Genomic DNA, 19,757 nt, shown 5'->3' with positions numbered 1-19,757 from the left:
AGGAAGTTGCCTGTACAACTTCGCTCCTATAGTGGTTTCTACTGTGACTGCGTCTCAGGCTCCGCAGTATTCCTTCCCAGTGAACCCTCCTCGTGACTACCACCGCTGTTCAGCTATTCATTCCAAGCGCTGATTACCACAGCTGTTCAGTGTTTCATACCAAGTGCTGACTACCATCGATTCCCGTTGTTTCATATCAAGTGCTGGCTACCATCGCCACTCAGCATCTCATACTATCGATTACCATCGATTCTTAGTGTCTCATTCCAAGTGCTGACTACCATCGATTCTCAGTGTCTTATACCAAGTGCTGGGTACCGTCACCACTCAGCATCTCATGCCAACTATCGATTACCATCGTTACTCAGTGTCTCATACCAAGTCCTGATTACCATCGCTATTCAGCATCCCATACCAGGTGATGATTACCAGTGCAACTCACATATCAGTCTTTGGAGCATCATCCTTGCTCATCAGTGCTTATATTGTCCTCCCATATCTGTCACTGTGTTTTCTCCAGGTACCTGCCTCAGGGGCCGTGACCTGTTCACTTGGTGCAGCGAAACCCACATACCGCTTGGAGGGGTCAATGGTGAATAGCATCAAGTGTTCCAGACTCCGCGCCCTGGGGTAGGTCTCACCAGCACCTGGGAGAGACATATGAAGAGGACGTATATATTGCCTTCCCGTTTCCACTCACCCGCTACCCTTTGCCCACCGGCCCAAGTTCCAGCAGTTGTAGCCTATATACATTCGGGCGTGACAGGATCTCCCTAATCCTATACCACAGTGTACTGATGTGTAAAAAATAAGGCATTAAAACTGCTCATATATTATTTGTGTCACTACACTCCGGATTTGTAAATTTGGGAGATTGCATTGTACCAATGATCCATTAAATTGATATTTGCAACTAAAGCTGAATACACATAACATTTGGGGGATCACCTTGTATGAATTATCCATCAGTTTTTACTACAGCTAAGGCCAATGTAAAACTGAATATCTCAACATATGTGGTATAATTAAAAAGGATGTATGAAAATATACTCAAACAATAGGGGAGAAATAGCCTACTTACCATTAATAAAGATTCTCCACATATATACACAGCTTGACTATAGATCAGGTGAACAGATTGTAATAAAGAAGGAAAATTATATCCAGCAAAAAGCTACATATTGATAGACCAACCTATGAATAAGACACAGTAGACAGGCACTTGTTTTATACACTATCTATTATTCTTTGAGCACATTTTATATATATATGTATGTATATATAATTATATATATATATATATATATATATATATATATATTTGTTTTTTCTTTGACTTTAACCTTAATATTTCACTGTTGGCTTTACCCTACCCAGTGGAAATGGGACAACAGTTTTAAACATTCAATTAAAGTGAAGTTTTATTCAATGTGGCTCTTGTGCGCCTAATATATACAACCACTCTCTTTTCTTCTACATTTCAAGTTTAATCCTGGATCCCCCGTCTGTGACTATACCCCATATTACACTACATATCTTACGGGGTAATTTAATCAATAACTATCTACTATTAATTTGAGTGCAGATATTTTTTGTTCTCCAAATTTTCAGTACCAATAATCCCTCATTTATTGACACCCAGGCCCTCATTTAGAGGCAGTCGGAGGATGCAAGCAGTCGCTCAGAAACTGGGCGGCCGCTTGCATCCTGACCGCCCGCCTCTGTTTCGGTCCTTAGGCTGTGGGTTTACACCCACAGCTCTAACGACCGCTCGGGTGATGGTCGCGATGGTCAGAGACCATCGCAACCATCGGGGCTTACGACGAGACCCTAGGGTAGGGTCTCACTTGTCGTAAGCCCCGGAGAGCTTCTGGCTCTGTCAGAGCCGGAAGCTCTCCACTGACATCACTTGTGATGTCAGTGGGGCCTCCCCCAAACGGTAGGCGTTCCAATGGGAACGCCTCCGTTTGGGCTGCCACCCCCCCGGCCCGCCTTCCAAACGGGGCGAGCTGTCACTCAACATTGACAGCTCGCCCCCTTTGGAAAGAGACCCGCTACGACCGGCGCTGTTGGTCGTAGCGGGTCTCACGCATGCGCACTGGCTAAACATCGAGGCGGCCGTGCGGTCGTAGGTCCTCAGTGCTTTATGTAATAGCCTGCAAGATGCAGGAGCAAAACTAGTTAGCCTGTATTTTTAAAGTGTCAATAATTTAAAAGGCAAAGCCAACCTAGATTTGCCTTTTAAATTATCTCCACCTTAAAAATACGTACTAACTTGCCTGGTCCACCGTCTGTGCCTGCATCTCACAGGCTATTACTTTGAAAAAGTACCTAGGCAGGTACGAAACGCGTTGGACCCTGAGATAGTGTGGAGGAAGAACAGTGGAGCATTACTGGACTACAACTTGACGATCTTCCTGACTTGTTGACGTCATCCTGTGCCGCTGCTCACAACCACCGCTACCCCACTTACACTTCGTGCAGCTTCCTGTGCAGTGCAGGCAATTCAACACGCTGCCAGCACTAGAAGCCACAGATTAAGGTAGGGACAGCTAGGTCGCATTGGATTTAACATACCACTGCACGCTTGCTTGGACCTGCCATCAATTTTTCCTAAAAGAGCTTAAACATATGGTTTCAGTGTTTTATGTTTGTTCATTTGTTTGTTTGTTTGTCCATATAATTTTTTTATTGTTTCATTTTCCATTGCTGTTGTATTACAATAATCCCTTGGTCACTGACATTCAGTCTTATTCTAACATACATAATTTATGTGTCCTTGCTCGCTCATCTAGAATCAATATGCCATGCAGCGCAATATGCCTAGCGTGAGTAAACCACCAGGTCCCATGCATCTCCTCGTCTAAGCCGCAATGCGCTGCACCAGGAGACTGTGCTGATTAATTTGATATGTGACACTTGTATATCTGTGCAACTGAGGCTATAAATGGCACTTGGAGTGGAAAAAAGCTGCGGCCGCTGCATCATACCACTTTGCATGCTGATTGAGAGACTCTTAGCAGTATCCAATTAGCCCGGAACATAGTTCAGGCGCTAATGGATAGCTGCGATCGGCAAAAAACAGGGATTATCCCCGTTTTTTGCCAATGGTTTTTTTCACCCTATCCTATTATTTCAGTCAAAATAATAGGACAATTCTCCCTAAAACACATAGAACTCGCAATAAGCTTGCGGACCTGTGTGTTTTTGCCATTTAGGTGGTGAAAAAACGGCACTTATCGTGGATTATTTTTCAGGACACATCAGGTCCCAAAAAATATCCACGATAAGTGCTGGCATCGGGCGGCACTTCGGGGCTAATAGGATAGTCCCACTGCGATCATTTAGCAGTGCTACGTTAGTGCTGCTAATTGGATACCCCTCTCAGTCACACACAGATATACAAATGTCACCTATCAAATTAATCAGGCCTAGTTGCATCGCATTGCGACTTAGACACAAAAAAAAAAAAAAATGCAAAAAAGACACATGGCGCTAGCAGAGTCTCACAGGACGGGGCACACCAAGACGGGCTGTTTGGTGAGACTGCAGCAAAGACGAAGGAGGACATATCTGTATCCTGCCATTAGATTTTTTTTTTTAGTAGTTACTGAAAATCTTGTGCACATTGTTTCTTTTTTTCTTATTGTAATAATGTGTATTTGTAGAGTGTGTGTATTGACTGAGAACTTCTGTCCAACCTCCAGATGTACTCCTGATGAAGATGTGATCCTCAATATTCCACTCAACCAGGAAATGCCGATTTAGTGCCAGGTACGTGGATACCTGGCACGACTTAAATCTTGTACTTACAGTATATCTTGAAGTGACCATGAAACTGCTGGTGACTAAATAACAAGGAGTTTTTCATTTTGTCTGTCTGTTGTATGTAAGAGTAGCACCTTATCAGTGGTAAAAATGTCAGACTCCATAAAATGACTGAGCACTATCGGGAACTTTCTGAGCCTAAAATGGCTGCCTGCAGAGAGCAGTTGTAATGATATGTTTAACAAGGTTACCTAGACCGTCAACATCTTGGGTATAAAAACTCTTACTTATGTGTATATTACAGCATGTGTTTTCATGTTAATTTATCATGTCATTTAGGTTATGCAGAACTTTCAATTGGAAAATGCATTTTTATATTGTATATAGAACATTAAAAAAACATGTTTTTAGAAAAAAGCACATTTCCAGGAAGCTAAGTAACTTATATATAAGGAAATGCATGAAACAAACATACATATATTTTAATCTTCAAGATATCAAAACAGCAATTTTATAGGTTGTGGTCATAAAATAGGCATTAGAAAAGTAAGGTCAACTGTTTAATGTGAAATTCAATAAAGGATTTTCTCTCCTACATCATAGACTGTTAAGAAAAACTGAGTGAATTTGATGTCATATTTTGTTTTTTTTTATTTTTGTTTTTTTACAAATCTTTTTTATTGAACTTTTGCAAAAAATGTTTTTTACACATATCAGTTGGTATACATAAGTAAAATGGAATTCTACAATAAAACACAGAGAATTCAATTAGCAAGATAAACTCAATTAAGTTACCAACGTAATTTGCTGTAATCATAACAAATCATACAATATATAAAAATGATCCAAGCGATATAAGTAAAGTAAAGGGAGAAAAGGAAGGGAAAGGGGAGAATGGGGGGGTTATGGTCCTGTCTGGTCACTGATTTTCATACCTACTATATCTCTCCGCAACCTGTAAAGTCTATAATCATAATACCTTTATGTTATGAAGCTTACCACACATTCTGCCAAGACCGGTAAGCCTATCCATGTAATTTAAGGAGGGGGGGGTGAAAATCTACTCATCTGCCTATGTTGGTGAGGCCGACAGTTTTCTGTTCAGAGACCATTCAGTAGTTTCAAAGATTTTCATTATGTCAGCTTGTATTGAGCTATTTAAGTGTTGTATATAAACTCCCTATTTTCTAAAGAAGCCCTCCACTCCTTTCATATTTTGTTTTTAATGTAAGAAATTTCACTTTAAAAAAAAACAAAACATTTTGATAAATGTTTTAGGAGCAGGCCAGCAACATATAGTTTTGACTCATTCACAAGGACTCCATGACATAAAAACAAATGTTTTTAAATTGTGATTATAATGGAAAATAAAATGAAAGGCTAGAAATGTTGGCTACATGAAGCTTGGTCAGATATAGAGCCAAATGTAATAGGGTGAGAGTTTAGAAAATGCGAGTTTAGCAGTAACCTCTCACACTATTACATTGGTATTACTATCACTCACAATTTATAAACTCTCACCCTATTTCAATGTGTTATAAACTAGACAGGTACTGATATCAATGTCGCAGCCACAACATGATCAGCATTCACAAAAATGATCCAACCAAAATCAATCAGATTATTTAAAGGCATATGCAAAAAATCTTGCCATCAGATATATACTGTCCTCCTGGCTGTACTATCAGCTACCGATCACAGGCCCCATGTGGTTCTAGCTCTCGGCCCAGCAACAAGCAGCTGAATCTGTCTAATTTGGCCAGCCAGGTGCGAGGTTGAATTGGGAGGTATTCTGCAGTTCATACCATGTGTGGACATAATAAGTGTGTACTGACACATTGGACTGTCATAGAGTGTTAATTATATGTAGACTAGAGTTTCTCAACCTGTGGTGCATGTACCCTCACCTCTCAGTGGTACCTCAGAAGGTGTTCTACCACTTGTTAAAATACACAAAGAATTATAGTGTACAGTATAAGGAATAAATAAGACACTCAAGACAAATGAATACACTTTTTACAAAATATAAGGGATTTCTTGAAAAACCTTTATACACATCAGAGGTACCTAAAATAAATGCACACAGTTTAAGGGGTACTTGAGATCAATGGTCACAACATGGCATGAGATACATGGCAGCCATTTACCATCAGGAGAGGTATAGTACATAATACTAGGAAATATCTTGATGTATAGCACAAGGATAACATCTCTTTTTCAACACTGGAGTGTGCTGCGATGTAATAAAGAACGATGTAATAAAGAACCGTGTATTTTTATTACTAAACACTTATTTTCTTAAAGAAATGTAGGCATTAATTATCATTATGTAATAACTAATCATTGTAGTTACACAGTGTAGTTCTGTGGGTGATGCAGGAGGAGGAGTTTTATTGTTATAGTTTGTGCTGTATAAAACACAACGGGGTGATAGTTCAGGATACAGATGTCAGCATAAGAGCCAGATGCAGTGGCAGACATACACATATAGCAGAGGCAGCCCAGAGACTGACTGTCCTACGACCAGATTGCTTCACAAATACAATTCTCCAGAGAGATTCATCAAGAAGAAAACTTGTCTTATACACTTAAAGTTACAGTGACCAGTGGAGACCGATTTCAGGACATATAGAAAGAAAACAGATTCAGCATCCGCCACGGGGCAGAGGTAAGAGCAAATTCAATTTAAAGATTGAAATCATTAGACTGACTTGTAGGATGGAGATCAGTCCAGGGATCTGCGTTTGTCCATATTTTAGAATAAATTAGAACATGGAGGGAAGTAATGCAGTGACATATCCTGAACTTTATCCTGTATATTAAACACAGCTCTCAGTCCTGTGTGCGATACCTCAGCTGTCTCTGCATGTTATTATTTTACTATTAATAGAATTAGAATTAACATTATCTAGTTAGCTCAAGACTCTCTGCAAACTTTTCAGATATCTTAATGCTCCACATATTATTTTTCTCCGCTATCTCAGACCTCTGTATGTTATTACACAGATGCCTCAATGTGCCGCATGTTATGTCAATGCCCTGCACATTCTCTCACCTATATAGATGCTCCGCACATAATCTCCACTCTCTCAATGTCCTGCTCACAGCTGTTCCAATGTTCTGGTTGTTATTTAATGCACCACATCTTATTTCACGGCTCTATCAATGTTCCACACATTCTCGCAGCTATCTCAATAGTCCATAACTTATCTCACATCCCCCTTATTGCTGTACACATTCACATTATCTGAGAAATCCCAATCTTCTGCACTATCTCAATCTTCTGTATATTATTTAACTACAGTAGCTCTAAGCTCTGTATATTATTTCACAGTTATCTCCATGTTCTACACATTGTCCTCTAGCTCAGTTCACCTTGCTTCCTTGCATCATAATTTACAGCTACAGTATAGCAATGCCTTGCATGTTACTTTGCAGTTAACTTAATGTCCCACATATTATCTCACCGTTATATAAATGCACTGTAGTATGTTTCACAGCTACCACTGGTCTCTGTACATGATAATACAGCTGTCATAATGCCCTACACATAAACTGACAACGATCTCAGTGGCCTCTGTATTATCTCACATTTATCTCAATGCTCTGCACAATACATCTCTGCAAGTTATTTCGCAGTTATCCCAATGATCTACACATTATTATCACACAACTATCTCAGTGCTGTACACATTATCCAGCTGCAATCTTAGTGAACTGTATGTTATTTCGCAGCTATCAGCAGTGCTGGATTAATAACAGGGCAGCCGTGGCAGTTGTCCAGGGAGCGCCACACGCGGGTGCCCACACACCTACATCACCAGTTTGGAGGGCACTATGGCATTATGTGAACTGTAGTTTCTGACTGTGGCATAATGTGAACTGGGAGTACTACAGTGTGTTTAACACATTTGTAGTGCTGGGCGTAATTACACATACTTTTTAATAGCAATGCCAGCATATATTGACAATTTATTTTATAGGGGCCCCCACAACAGGGCTGTAACTAGGGGTGTGGAATGGCACCCTGCAGTCACTAGCATTACTGGAGAGTCGCCACAATGGTGCACCGATGGTTGAGTGTTTTAGTCCACCAGCAGATTTGCACAATCCACAGACATTAAATGGGTGTCTCAGGGCTTGCAATGTCCGGTACTCGGAAGTACATAAGGGGAAGCCTGAAACTAGCATATGCATATTATCGCAGCTGCAAATCCTAATTAAATCACAGCACTCATGCACTAATGTCCATCTTTGCATAAGGCCCTCAGAGATTCATTCAAAGGTAGCATATATGCACCAGCCCTTGGGTACCCCGCAATTGATAGGTCTTTTACAGGCGTGTTTACATCTCTGTCTGTTGGTCTGCTACTCTGTCGCCCTGCATATTTTCACAAAGAAACAAACATGCCCTTACTGTACTCAGCATATTGTACTCTATTCCCAAATCTAAATCAGGCCCTATGTCAGTACACTGCACATTATTTCAGAGCTAATGCAAAGCTCTGTCCATTATTTAGCAGCAATTTCTGTGTACAAAGCTATCTCATATCTCAATGACCAGCATCTAAATGCTCTGCACATTATCTCAGGGCTGTGTAAATGCTCCGCATGTGAAGTCACAAGTATCTCAACACATTGTCTGACAGTTAAATCAGTGCTCCCTCTATCCATTACTTACTACCAGTGTAACTTGTGACTGCTACACTAATATTTTAACTTGTAATAATCAGTTTCTGACATATTTGTAATATAGTTTAGAAAGTAAAATATATGACTGGTTGCTATAGATTAAATAATTTTTTTTATGCCCAACCAGTTTTCATAAATTTCAACATGGCAATGGTCTAGTCCAGTGGTTCCCAAACTTTTTTGAATCACGACACCCTAGTGCATCAGAATTGTTTTCACGGCAGCCCTAAGCCAAACGTTTGTTATTGAGAAATTCAGAAAGAAATGTAGTGAAGTAGTACAGTGACGTAAATAGTACTACCTGTCATCCTTATGTTGAGTTATGTAGTGGGTGACAGGTTTGTGCTTCTGTTTGTCCACATATTTACATTAAATTGACCATAAATAATTGATTTGGTGATGGACCACCAACCTGAGGCACCCCTGCAAGTGTCCCGAGGCACCCCAGGGTGCCGCGTCACACAGTTTGGGAACCACTGGTCTAGTCAGCACCTAATCCTAATTGACAATATAGTTATTGGTTTATAACTGGAGATCGAGTATGCAAAGTGTATGATGAGTTATTATTTTTGTACTTATAGAGATGTGTGCCACTCGTGCCCCCTTGCGGAGGAGAGCAAGCACACCCTTGCCTTGTGCACACCAGAACCGCTTACAGACCACTAATCTCGTAATGGAGGTGCCCACACTCCTAAAGCCCATACTTGAGCCTCATGGTTGTGAATCATTTGAGTCAGCATACTCAGATGGAACATCTGAGGGCTTCTTCAGGGTTGTCCTGCTCGGAGATCCCGGGGTTGGGAAGTCCAGTCTGATTGGTATTTTCAGAAGAGAGCAAGACAGAGATACACAAGAACAACAACAAGGTAAGAGCAGGAAGGGACTCAGAGTGTTTGCTGCGCGTCATTTTGCTGCACACTAAACCTTGCATCTGGTCATATGGCACTGATGGCCTCATTAAAGGGAATAAAATTAGAAGGAAGCTGCAGTTTGCTTGAAAATCTTCAGTGTCTGGGTGGCAGGAATGATGACATAGCTAATTGATCTGTCCTGAGATCACTATGGTGGCTTTGCCTTGTGTTTCCCTTCCCTTGTAGTTAGACATCAATTATCAAAACTTGATGCCCATCCACAAACAGTTGTGGTTGCTAGTCAGTCAGCTCAGTCCTCATTCCATTGTAGGGTACCTGTTCTCTGTGATACAAGCCTAATTCATGAAGCACACTCAATGCGTAATACACTCTTGGTTTGCATCAGTGCCTATTTGCTCAGTGCTCATACACTACCATGCCAACTCTCTGTGCTCGGCAGTAGCCCCTGAAAGTGCACCCTATAATGCGGAGAGGTGTAAAAATATTTTCAGGATGCACTGTAAATAGTGGGACCCATTTGGTGCTTTTGCAGTTGCTCTCACCATCTGTACTAAATGGGATCCCATGTACAGGGCCATGTTATAAAAACATAAATGCCTCTCTTCCCACCAGATCAACAATCTCCTATCATAGAGAGTTGTCTCTGGTTTCCACTATGACAGCCTGATCAATAGCATGGGGTTCGGGTTTCCCTGCTATAGGGATAACCAGTTCCGGCAGATGTCTCTATGGGAAGATGGAGGTTGGCACTATCTGCAAAAACATCATGCACAAACCAGCCCTGCTGTGGGGAATAGGGTAATTCTATAAATGTACCAGGCTGTCTAATGATGGCTCAGTTTTTACATAATTTATTTCCTTTCATTATACAATGTACTGTGTATGGAAAGTGTTTTGTGTTCAGGTAATCTACTCACACAGCAGGTCTAATGCTGTATTTGTGCTGCAGAGTGTCCAATTTGACCTTCGTACTGACCTTCATAGAGCCATTTTGTGGGTAGCACTCAGTATTTTACCAATCAATTATCCTTGTACTATGGGCCTGATTCATAGACGGATGCTTATGCCATCGCAACTGCTTTTTAAAACACAACGCAGCTGTGAAAATATGCTAATCTTAGCAAAGATCACCTGAGCATAAAGACGCCCACAGCTGCCTTCTTACCTGCGTACAACGACGCATACCTACGTAAACAACAGTAACAGCAAAGCACATCAGCAGCCATCTTACCCTTGTGGCAGGTCTGACCTGAGCCATGGGGTTCTTCTGACATGCAGACCTGCATATGCAATCGCAGTGGGTAATTTATGCACGCCCATGTAACGGCGTTTAAATGGACAAGCACGCCTGCGTTTTTAAGACCGCTCCCCATTACCACCCCCAAATGCTGGCAGTCTGTCACTCACTTACTGATGGATTTCTCTGTGCGTGCGTAATGGAAATGCGATCACAGCGCATGCGCAGTACAGTGCATACGCATGTGCAATGGCAAACAATCGCTCGATCTGCGTGAAAATTCCATTAGCGTCCATTTCTGACGCCTAATTTGTCATTGATGCTGATGAATTCATAGGCAGCTTGTGAGAATTGGTTCAGCGCACAAAATGACTGCCTCCACTACATACATATTGAGATCTTGCATTGTAGCTCTACCCCTCCTGAGTGTGTTTAGCTTTGGGTCTATAATTGCCAATAGATCACAGGGATAAAGAAAAATGTTCCATTAAATTTGAAGTGGTGGGAGCAATATCAGCATTCTAAATTAATTGCTTATTGTCTAAAATAGATAAGGATTTAATATATATATATATATATATAATATATATTATTGGACAATTATTGTATTGCCATTAGGCATAAATCAATGTTCAAGTTACAAAACTAGTAAAATATATCTTCTTTCAGAGCTGTACCAGTGCACAATGACGGTAGATGGTGAGGATACCTGTCTGCTTCTAATGGACATCTGTGAGGTTCAGGTAAACAAACCTGGATTTTTGGAAGACTACAGGCCGTGACATAAGTTGACAGACACAGTGGTACTCTGCTCAGTTGCACATCTTTTTTTGTATACTATTATTTTATTATTTACTTATTAAAGCTGAATTATTTCAATTTAATTTCTTTCATTCTATATGGAATATAGTGGGTGTTTCTATGTTACCATAAGGTAAAAAAGGGCAGACTAGATGGGAAAGTGGTTCTTATCTGCCATCAAATTCCGTTTCTATGTTTCTAAGTTTGGTGGTAATAGGCTGGTAGTATGGGGCATCATAGAAAAAGTGGCCTGTAGGGGGATGTAAAATGTCTATGTAGGTCTGCAGGTAAGTGGAGGCATGGGGTGTTACTGTGCATTGCACTAAGTATTTACCACTATGTTTTTTTTAGAAGCCATTTGCTGGATTGGAGAGTGCCATGCGTGTGGGCCATGCATATATCATTGTCTATTCAATCACAGACCGCTCCAGCTTTGAAAGTGCCTCAGAGTTAAGAATCCAGCTGAGACGCACACGTCAGTATGAAAATATTCCAATAATCCTGGTAGGGAATAAGACAGACCTAGTCCGCAGCCGTGAAGTGTCTGTGGAAGGTGAGTGATTGCGAAATAGTGAAACCAGTATAATAATGTGACAGCTTCCCAAAGGCTCTATTCAATTTCAGTCATGCTCTGCCAAATACTGCTTCCTCTTATCTGCTACTCCAGATCTGTCAGACTGCTTAATGTGTTATTTCCAAGTTATCTTGATATTCCACTCCCTGCCTTGCCTCAGGCTGCAGTCTCTGGCCACTACCTGTATGTTCCCCTTCCATATTTATTACTATGTTTAGTTATATTTACTTATATAGCGCCAGAATATTCCGTTGCGCTGTACAATTGATCGCCTTTTAGCATTTACATGATTTTTTTTCCACAGAGGGTCGTGCCTGTGCCGTGGTGTTTGACTGTAAATTCATTGAGACTTCAGCTGCCCTACAGCACAATGTCCAAGAGCTGTTTGAGGGGATAGTGCGACAGATCCGGCTTCGAAGAGATGGAGCTGATACATCCGAAAGTTATCGGGTGCGGAGTCAGCGCAAAGAAAGCCTTAGCAAGAGGGCACGCAGGTTTCTGGACCGGCTTGTAACCCGAAACAGCAAGACCGTCCTGAGGGTACATTCACGCTCCTGTCACGACCTGTCCGTTCTCTGAATGATTAATTTATGGTTATTGAGGACCTGCAAACTCAGAGCATGACAAACTTATAGGCCATCGTATTCCATCTCTGGCCGAGAATGAAGTAGTGCACAGCCTGATTCACTTACTGGGAATTAACCAGGAAATGGATATCCTGCAGGAACAATCTCATAAAGACTGGCAATCATTCAGCACAAGCCAAATAAACAACTGCTTTCACTTGGACAATTTAAAGGATGTAAATTCATTTTTGTGACTGTTCTGTTGCACATTTCACTTTTTTTTTCTTTATTGCACTATTGTAACTTGATTAATAGGACCACTTATGGAGGACAGAAACTTTCTTTTCTTTTTCTTTTTTTACGTAACTGTCTTCAAGACAATCATACACATGGACCACATCTCAGGATCAACTGTTGTAATCATAAACGTTTCCACTTTAATACTGTACTTAAAGAAAAGTGCAGGAAGCTGTCCTGTGTCTCTTCTCTCCTTTGTTCCATCTTTCCCTCTCCCTCTCTCCCACCTCTCTCCCCTTTTAGGATCTCATGGAATTTCACCCAGCTCCCTCTAATCCAGCACTGACCAAACAGTGGAAAATTTGAGCTCAATGTTTATGAAAGGAGACCGAGAGAGACTGTATGGATAGACAGTGGAGAGAGAGAGGAGGGAGGGGAATGAATTGCTTATACACTGTTTAAAGTTCTGTACAGTGAAGAGGATATTTCCCATCTACTGAGGGTGAATAATGTATTACTCTAGTGAGGAACTCGGTGATGGAGTGAGTGGTGTGCAAGTAATGATCTCCTCTGAGAACAGGCTGGCAACAGTGGTCTGTGTTCAATAAAGGTGGGGATAGAATATTCACTGAACAAGCAGTAGGAAAACAGTAGCCTGTGCTCTGTCAGGATGGCAGTTCTATTCTGAGGGGTGCTTCTAGTACCCAATAAACTGGGATTTAGTATGCTGAAAGAACAGTTGCTATATGCATGTAACAGATTGGAAGTCAGTGGAAACACTACAGTACTTGGTGCCCTGTGACTCATGTAGAGGAATCTGGGATCACATCAGTAGTGTGGTTTCCAGGCAATTCTGTATATCTTATTGTTCCGCTCTTGTCGTTCTAACTTGATTAAAGTCTTTATTCACATTGGTGTAGGCTATGTACATGGTATTCAGCCGCACATTGATTTTTACACAGGGCAGACAGGCATTGTTGGACATTACGGAGAAATTATTCAAAGTTTGGTTCAATTTAAAAAGCTATAATTAAGTGTGGAGCGAAAAGTAGTTCATACATACATGTTTAAATTCATGTATATAAATCTTTGTTGGTAACACTTGTATTATATATGGGCAACAGTACGGGGACCTCATTCAGAGTTGTATGCAATGCCGATATTTTCGCAGTTGAGCGATTATCAGTAATCTGAGCATGCATCTGAGTTGCACGGAGCATGCGTCAAGGCACATTACCATCGTTGCTCGCAGCGACTATTTACTCGCAGTGTGATTGATAGGGAGATTTGGGGAGGTAAAATGGCTCAGGTGTCTCAGTTCCCACTGCCTTTATGCACGACCATAGGGTTTCTGAGAAAATTGATACTCGAAGGATCTGCGACATTAGCATATAGTTTTGTGTACAAAGACACAGCCACTGTCTTAGTGTACAACTCTGAATTAGGTTGGGTACGGGATGCCAGCACTATAGATCCTGGGGGTCAGAAACCCGACGCCGGAATACCAACCAGGTTAGAATGCCTACGCCCCTAGGTAAGTAACCCTAACCTTACCCTACCCATAACCTTCCCTCCCCGGTGCCTAAACCTGTCCTCCCCCACTAGTGTCTAAACCTAACCTCCCTCCCCCCGCAGCCTAACCCTCCCCCTAGTGCTTAACCCTAACCCCTTATCCTAAACCTCCCCCTATCCCCAGTAATTACCTTTGGGATTACGGCGGTCAGGGTGCCAGCGCCAGTATTCTGACAAGTGTTGGGATTCCGGTGTCGGCATTCTGACCGCCAGAATCCCAGCAGTCGGCATTCTGACCGCATCCCCTCTGAATCAGGTCCAGAGTTCTCCACAGAGAGCTATTATATTGCTCTTTATGCAAGGGCCTTGTGAAACATTCCCTGCTCTTTATACAGTGAAAACTATCCAATTGGTTGAATAGATGGACAAAATCAGAAGTATGCAACCTGTGTCTGTCCAGTTGTGGTAGAAGGGCAAGTGGTTGCATGCCTTGTCTATGCATGTTCATATTGCATTCTGGGAACATCTTCCAATTCATCATGGATACCCACCAGTCGTATATGGCTCTTAAGACAAAGATTCAAGGTTCACAATTATTCTGCATATTGGATAGTGGCAATAAATTGTTTAATATATGGGATGCTGCTTCCAATTTCTCTTGAAGGGAATGTAATACTATCAAATGAAAAAAAGTGCCAAAAACAAAAACCCTTTGTGCTTGTGGTCTGCCACAGACAGAAAATTCTGTCATTCTATAGATGTTGAAAAATTGCAGGACATACAGGCCCTTCTTTAGGTAATCTAACATTATTCTGTGCATTCCTAAAAATTGCAACATCTTTGGAATTACAAAGCTATTCAAATGGTTATTATTGATGTTAGATGGTCTTATTTTGTACATCTGTTCTAGTGACTTAAGCCGTGTATCCACTAGCTGATGTTTTGAATGACTGAACGATAGCGATATCGCTATCATTCATTATATCGGCCAGTGGATATGCCGTCAACGACCAGCAATGCGCGCTCCCGCTGGTCGTTGATGACGTCACTTATCGCCCGTACTTGCAGGGTAACCTGACAATATTGTCAGGTTCTGCAAGTACGGGGATGAGGAAGGGCGACGTCACTGAACGATAAATCGTGATTGATATCGTTCAGTGTGGATGCTCAATGTTGTTAATGACATTGAGCACACCACTGCCGGGGACACACTACACAATATCGCTCATGGGGCCTGATTCAGCTTTGTGAATAGAGTGAGAATTAGCACTTGACTGTGAACCTGGACAAACCATGTAGCAATGCAAGGGGTGTAGATACAAATTTTTTTTTGCATTTAGGGTAAGTACTGGCTGCTTTTGCATGTAGCTTACAAATACTGCACAGCTTTATTTTTTTACTCTACAATTTAGATGTCAGTTTGGACACCTCCCTCCCAAATCTAAATCTCTTTGCACATTTTACATCTGCCCCACTTGCAGTGTAGCATGGTTTCACCAAGATGATCAATTAAGTGCTAATTCTCACTCTATTTCTAAAGCTGAATCAGGCCCATGGAGCGTATAGTATAGTGGATATGCGCCTTAACACTGTGCTACGCCCAATCCTATCTGCTGGCATCCTTGGGAGACTGTACCAAAGTGTCGTTTATTATGCTATTTTACAATGGCCATTTAGTTGTGGTTTTCAGAAACAAACCACATTATCTACAGTATTGCTGTAGATTTAGAGCAAACAGCATTCCGTTTATAGGGCCTGATTCAGACTCGGTCGCAAGCGCTGTGCACTCGCAACCGGGTCGATGGTGGGCCAGTGCGCTTGTGCACGACGGAGCCGGCTCCGTCGTGCGCATGCGCAAGACCCGGATAGCGACGGGCACTCCGTCGCGCCGGGTCTCGTACCAAAGGGGGCGTGCTGTCGATGTTGAGTGACAGCACGCCCCCTTTGGTAGGCGGCCCCACTGACATCTCGAGAGATGTCATTGGGAGAGATTTCGGCTCTGTTAGAGCCGAAATCTCTCTGGGGCTTGCGGCAACGAGACCCTACCACAAGGGTCTCGTTGCAAGCCCGATGGTCGCGATGGTCTTGACCATCGTGACCATCTTCCTGGCCGCTCGCTATAGCTGTGGGTGGTCACCCACAGCTATGCGAGCGGCCAGGAGGCCGTTCTAAAAAAAAATAGCACGGCCCTGATTCAGAGTGAGCGCTCTGTCAGAGCGTCCGGCTCTGAATCAGGCCCATAGTAAGCCAATGGTTTTCAAACCAAACAACAGGCAAAATGTTTGCTTCAAATTTAACTCTTTGGGATGAGCCCAATGTTGATTTATTTGTAAGTTTTTTTATTTTAGAAATGTTTGCTGCTGATTTAACCCTTTGGGATGCATTCTAACTTTGCCTTACATATATCCTTAATATACCCTATTAGTGTACTATTTTTGCAGGTATTTTGTGGCAATAAACTGTACATAAGCTTCAAACTGAAAACGTTGCCATTTGACCAAGCTTGCAGTGAGACCCCTGGGGTAAATTTTCATTTCAGATTTTTGTTATCATTTATCTAATATATTCTAGAATACGATAGCTAGGATCTGATTGGTTGCTATGGGACACATTTTCACTTTTCCTTTTTAGAAGTTTCGGAAAATGTATCCCTAACATGTCTAACAAATGTATGGTTTTTGTGTAGTTTTGCAAACCGCCACTTTATATATTGTACTGGTTACATGGAACCCAGGTCACAGAGATGGCATTGCGGTTTGCAATTGTAGGTTTGGAAAAATGCAGCTTGATGCATTTTTTTTTTTAACAAAGTTTTTTTTTTTTAATTGTTTTTTTTAATTGAAGCATAAATACACCACATATCAAAAACAAGTTTGACATATGACAGAAGTAAAGAACAAAGTGCAAAAAGTGTCAATATCACATATAGACAAATAACAATCTAAAAGAAGCAATATCCATGCATTAGTAAACACTGTACATCAAATGATTAGACTCGGACTTGCATATTACAGCAACCCAAAGCGGGAGTAGTAGCAATAGTTATTGGGGGGTCATGGGAGTACCCACAATGTACGCAGCTTGATGTTTAGTTTATATTTAAACTAGCGACCTGCCCCGCCTTCGCATGGGAGCAATTTAATCTCAACACAGCCCCCTGTATCTCATAACAACATACGCCATGTCACCACAGTCCCCTGCATCTCATAACAACATACGCCATGTCACCACAGTCCCCTGCATCTCATAACAACATACGCCATGTCACCACAGTCCCCTGCATCTCATAACATACGCCATGTCACCACAGTCCCCTGTATCTCATAACAACATACGCCATGTCACCACAGTCCCCTGTATCTCATAACAACATACGCCATGTCACCACAGTCCCCTGTATCTCATAACAACATACGCCATGTCACCACAGTCCCCTGCATCTCATAACAACATACGTCATGTCACCACAGTCCCCTGTATCTCATAACAACATACGCCATGTCACCACAGTCCCCTGCATCTCATAACATACGCCATGTCACCGCAGTCCCCTGTATCTCATAACAACATACGCCATGTCACCACAGCCCCCTGCATCTCATAACAATCTGCTCCATGTCACCACAGTCCACTGATCTCATAACAACCTACGTCATGTCACCACAGTCCCCTGTATCTCATAACAACCTACATCATGTCACCACAGTCCCCTGCATCTCATAACAACCTACGTCATGTCACCACAGCCCCCTGCATCTCATAACAACATACGCCATGTCACCACAGCCCCCTGCATCTCATAACAATCTGCTCCATGTCACCACAGTCCCATGTATCTCATAACAACCTACATCATGTCACCACAGTCCCCTGCATCTCATAACAACATACGCCATGTCACCACAGTCCACTGATCTCATAACAATCTGCTCCATGTCACCACAGTCCACTAATCTCATAACAACCTACGTCATGTCACCACAGTCCCCTGTATCTCATAACAACCTACATCATGTCACCACAGCCCCCTGCATCTCATAACCTACGTCATGTCACCACAGTCCCCTGTATCTCATAACAACCTACGTCATGTCACCACAGCCCCCTGCATCTCATAACAATCTGCTCCATGTCACCACAGTCCACTGATCTCATAACAACCTACGTCATGTCACCACAGTCCCCTGTATCTCATAACAACCTACATCATGTCACCACAGTCCCCTGCATCTCATAACAACCTACGTCATGTCACCACAGTCCCCTGCATCTCATAACAACATACGCCATGTCACCACAGCCCCCTGCATCTCATAACAATCTGCTCCATGTCACCACAGTCCCATGTATCTCATAACAACCTACATCATGTCACCACAGTCCCCTGCATCTCATAACAACATACGCCATGTCACCACAGTCCACTGATCTCATAACAACCTACGTCATGTCACCACAGTCCCCTGTATCTCATAACAACCTACATCATGTCACCACAGTCCCCTGCATCTCATAACAACATACGCCATGTCACCACAGTCCCCTGCATCTCATAACAACATACGCCATGTTACCACAGTCCCCTGCATCTCACCACAGTCCTCTGCATCTCACCACAGCCCCTGCATCTCACCACAGCTCCTGCATCTCACCACAGCCCCTGCATCTCACCACAGCCCCTGCATCTCACCACAGCTCCTGCATCTCACCACAGCCCCTACATCTCACCACAGCCCCTGCATCTCACCACAGCTCCTGCATCTCACCACAGCCCCTGCATCTCACAACAGCCTCCTTCTTCTTACTCCTGCCCCTGCATCTCACAACAACCTCCTGCTTCTCACTGCTACCCCCTGCATTTCACGCAGCATCCTATATTTCACCACAGCCCTCTGCATCTCACCACAATGCCCTGTTTCTCCCTCCTGCCCCCTGCATCTCACCAGTGTCACCACAACCTCCCCTGCTACTGCCCTGCAGCTGGCTGGGGCCTGGCCACTGGGATGTTTCGGAGAGGGCAGGATGATCATGGATGAGAGATTTGTATTGCAGTTACCTTTAGCATTATCAGCAGCATGTCCCTGGGGCTGGGGCACCTGTACTTATTTCTGCAGCCTCCATGCGCACCCCTACCCAGCTGCCGAACATGACTATGAACAATGTTCTTTGCACAATGTACCCTGTATTTCCTGGGCCTCCTGTTGAGCTTCCTCGCCGTGGTGCACTTGTCCAAGAACAGCACTGACTTCCATGGGAGGTGCCTCCTGTTCACCGAGGACGTGTGGCTGAGCGGGAACATCACGCTGGAGAGGGAGCACTTCACGGTAGAGGAGTGGTGGTCGGTGTCCGTCTGCATGTTCAGCATAGGGATGGACATCAGAATCCGATAGCTACTAACCATCAATGTTTTTGTTCCGATGGTAGTGTTTTTACCATTTGATGGAGGGGGTCCAATGTTTGCCACCATCAAATGGAAATCGTTCGATGGTGTTCCGATG

General features: G+C 42.7%; 2 protein-coding genes across 3 annotated transcripts in view; both read left to right on the top strand.

Moving 5' to 3' along the window:
* CUNH20orf96 (chromosome unknown C20orf96 homolog) overlaps positions 1–4,354 on the top strand; it is a 99,417-nt gene extending 95,063 nt beyond the window's left edge. For both annotated transcript variants that reach the window (XM_088467156.1, XM_088467155.1), the window contains exon 10: positions 3,708–4,354. In XM_088467156.1, coding sequence (XP_088323282.1) covers positions 3,708–3,768 — 61 coding nt within the window. In that variant the 3' untranslated portion in view covers positions 3,769–4,354. The remainder of the gene's footprint in view (positions 1–3,707) is intronic.
* A 1,878-nt stretch (positions 4,355–6,232) lies between these two features.
* REM1 (RRAD and GEM like GTPase 1) lies at positions 6,233–12,982 on the top strand. Its single transcript, XM_088467154.1, has 5 exons — positions 6,233–6,436; positions 9,042–9,326; positions 11,239–11,312; positions 11,722–11,923; positions 12,249–12,982. The coding sequence occupies exons 2-5, from the start codon at positions 9,044–9,046 to the stop codon at positions 12,521–12,523; spliced, it is 834 nt and encodes a 277-aa protein (XP_088323280.1). The 5' UTR covers positions 6,233–6,436; positions 9,042–9,043; the 3' UTR covers positions 12,524–12,982.
* The last annotated feature ends 6,775 nt before the right edge of the window (positions 12,983–19,757 follow it).

This window comes from Taudactylus pleione, unplaced genomic scaffold, assembly GCF_031769625.1.
Source record: "Taudactylus pleione unplaced genomic scaffold, aTauple2 ptg000069l, whole genome shotgun sequence".
In the NCBI taxonomy this organism is placed as follows: Eukaryota; Metazoa; Chordata; class Amphibia; order Anura; family Myobatrachidae; genus Taudactylus; species Taudactylus pleione.
The sequence above is the reverse complement of the archived record's forward strand: the minus strand, read 5'-3'. Positions and strand labels throughout refer to the sequence as shown.

Coding starts and splice junctions, on each gene's coding strand:
- REM1 (XM_088467154.1), top strand. CDS start 9,044: ATGTGTGCCACTCGTGCCCCCTTGCGGAGGAGAGCAAGCACACCCTTG. Junction 9,327..11,238: donor TACACAAGAACAACAACAAG/GTAAGAGCAGGA, acceptor ATCTTCTTTCAG/AGCTGTACCAGTGCACAATG. Junction 11,313..11,721: donor TGGACATCTGTGAGGTTCAG/GTAAACAAACCT, acceptor TGTTTTTTTTAG/AAGCCATTTGCTGGATTGGA.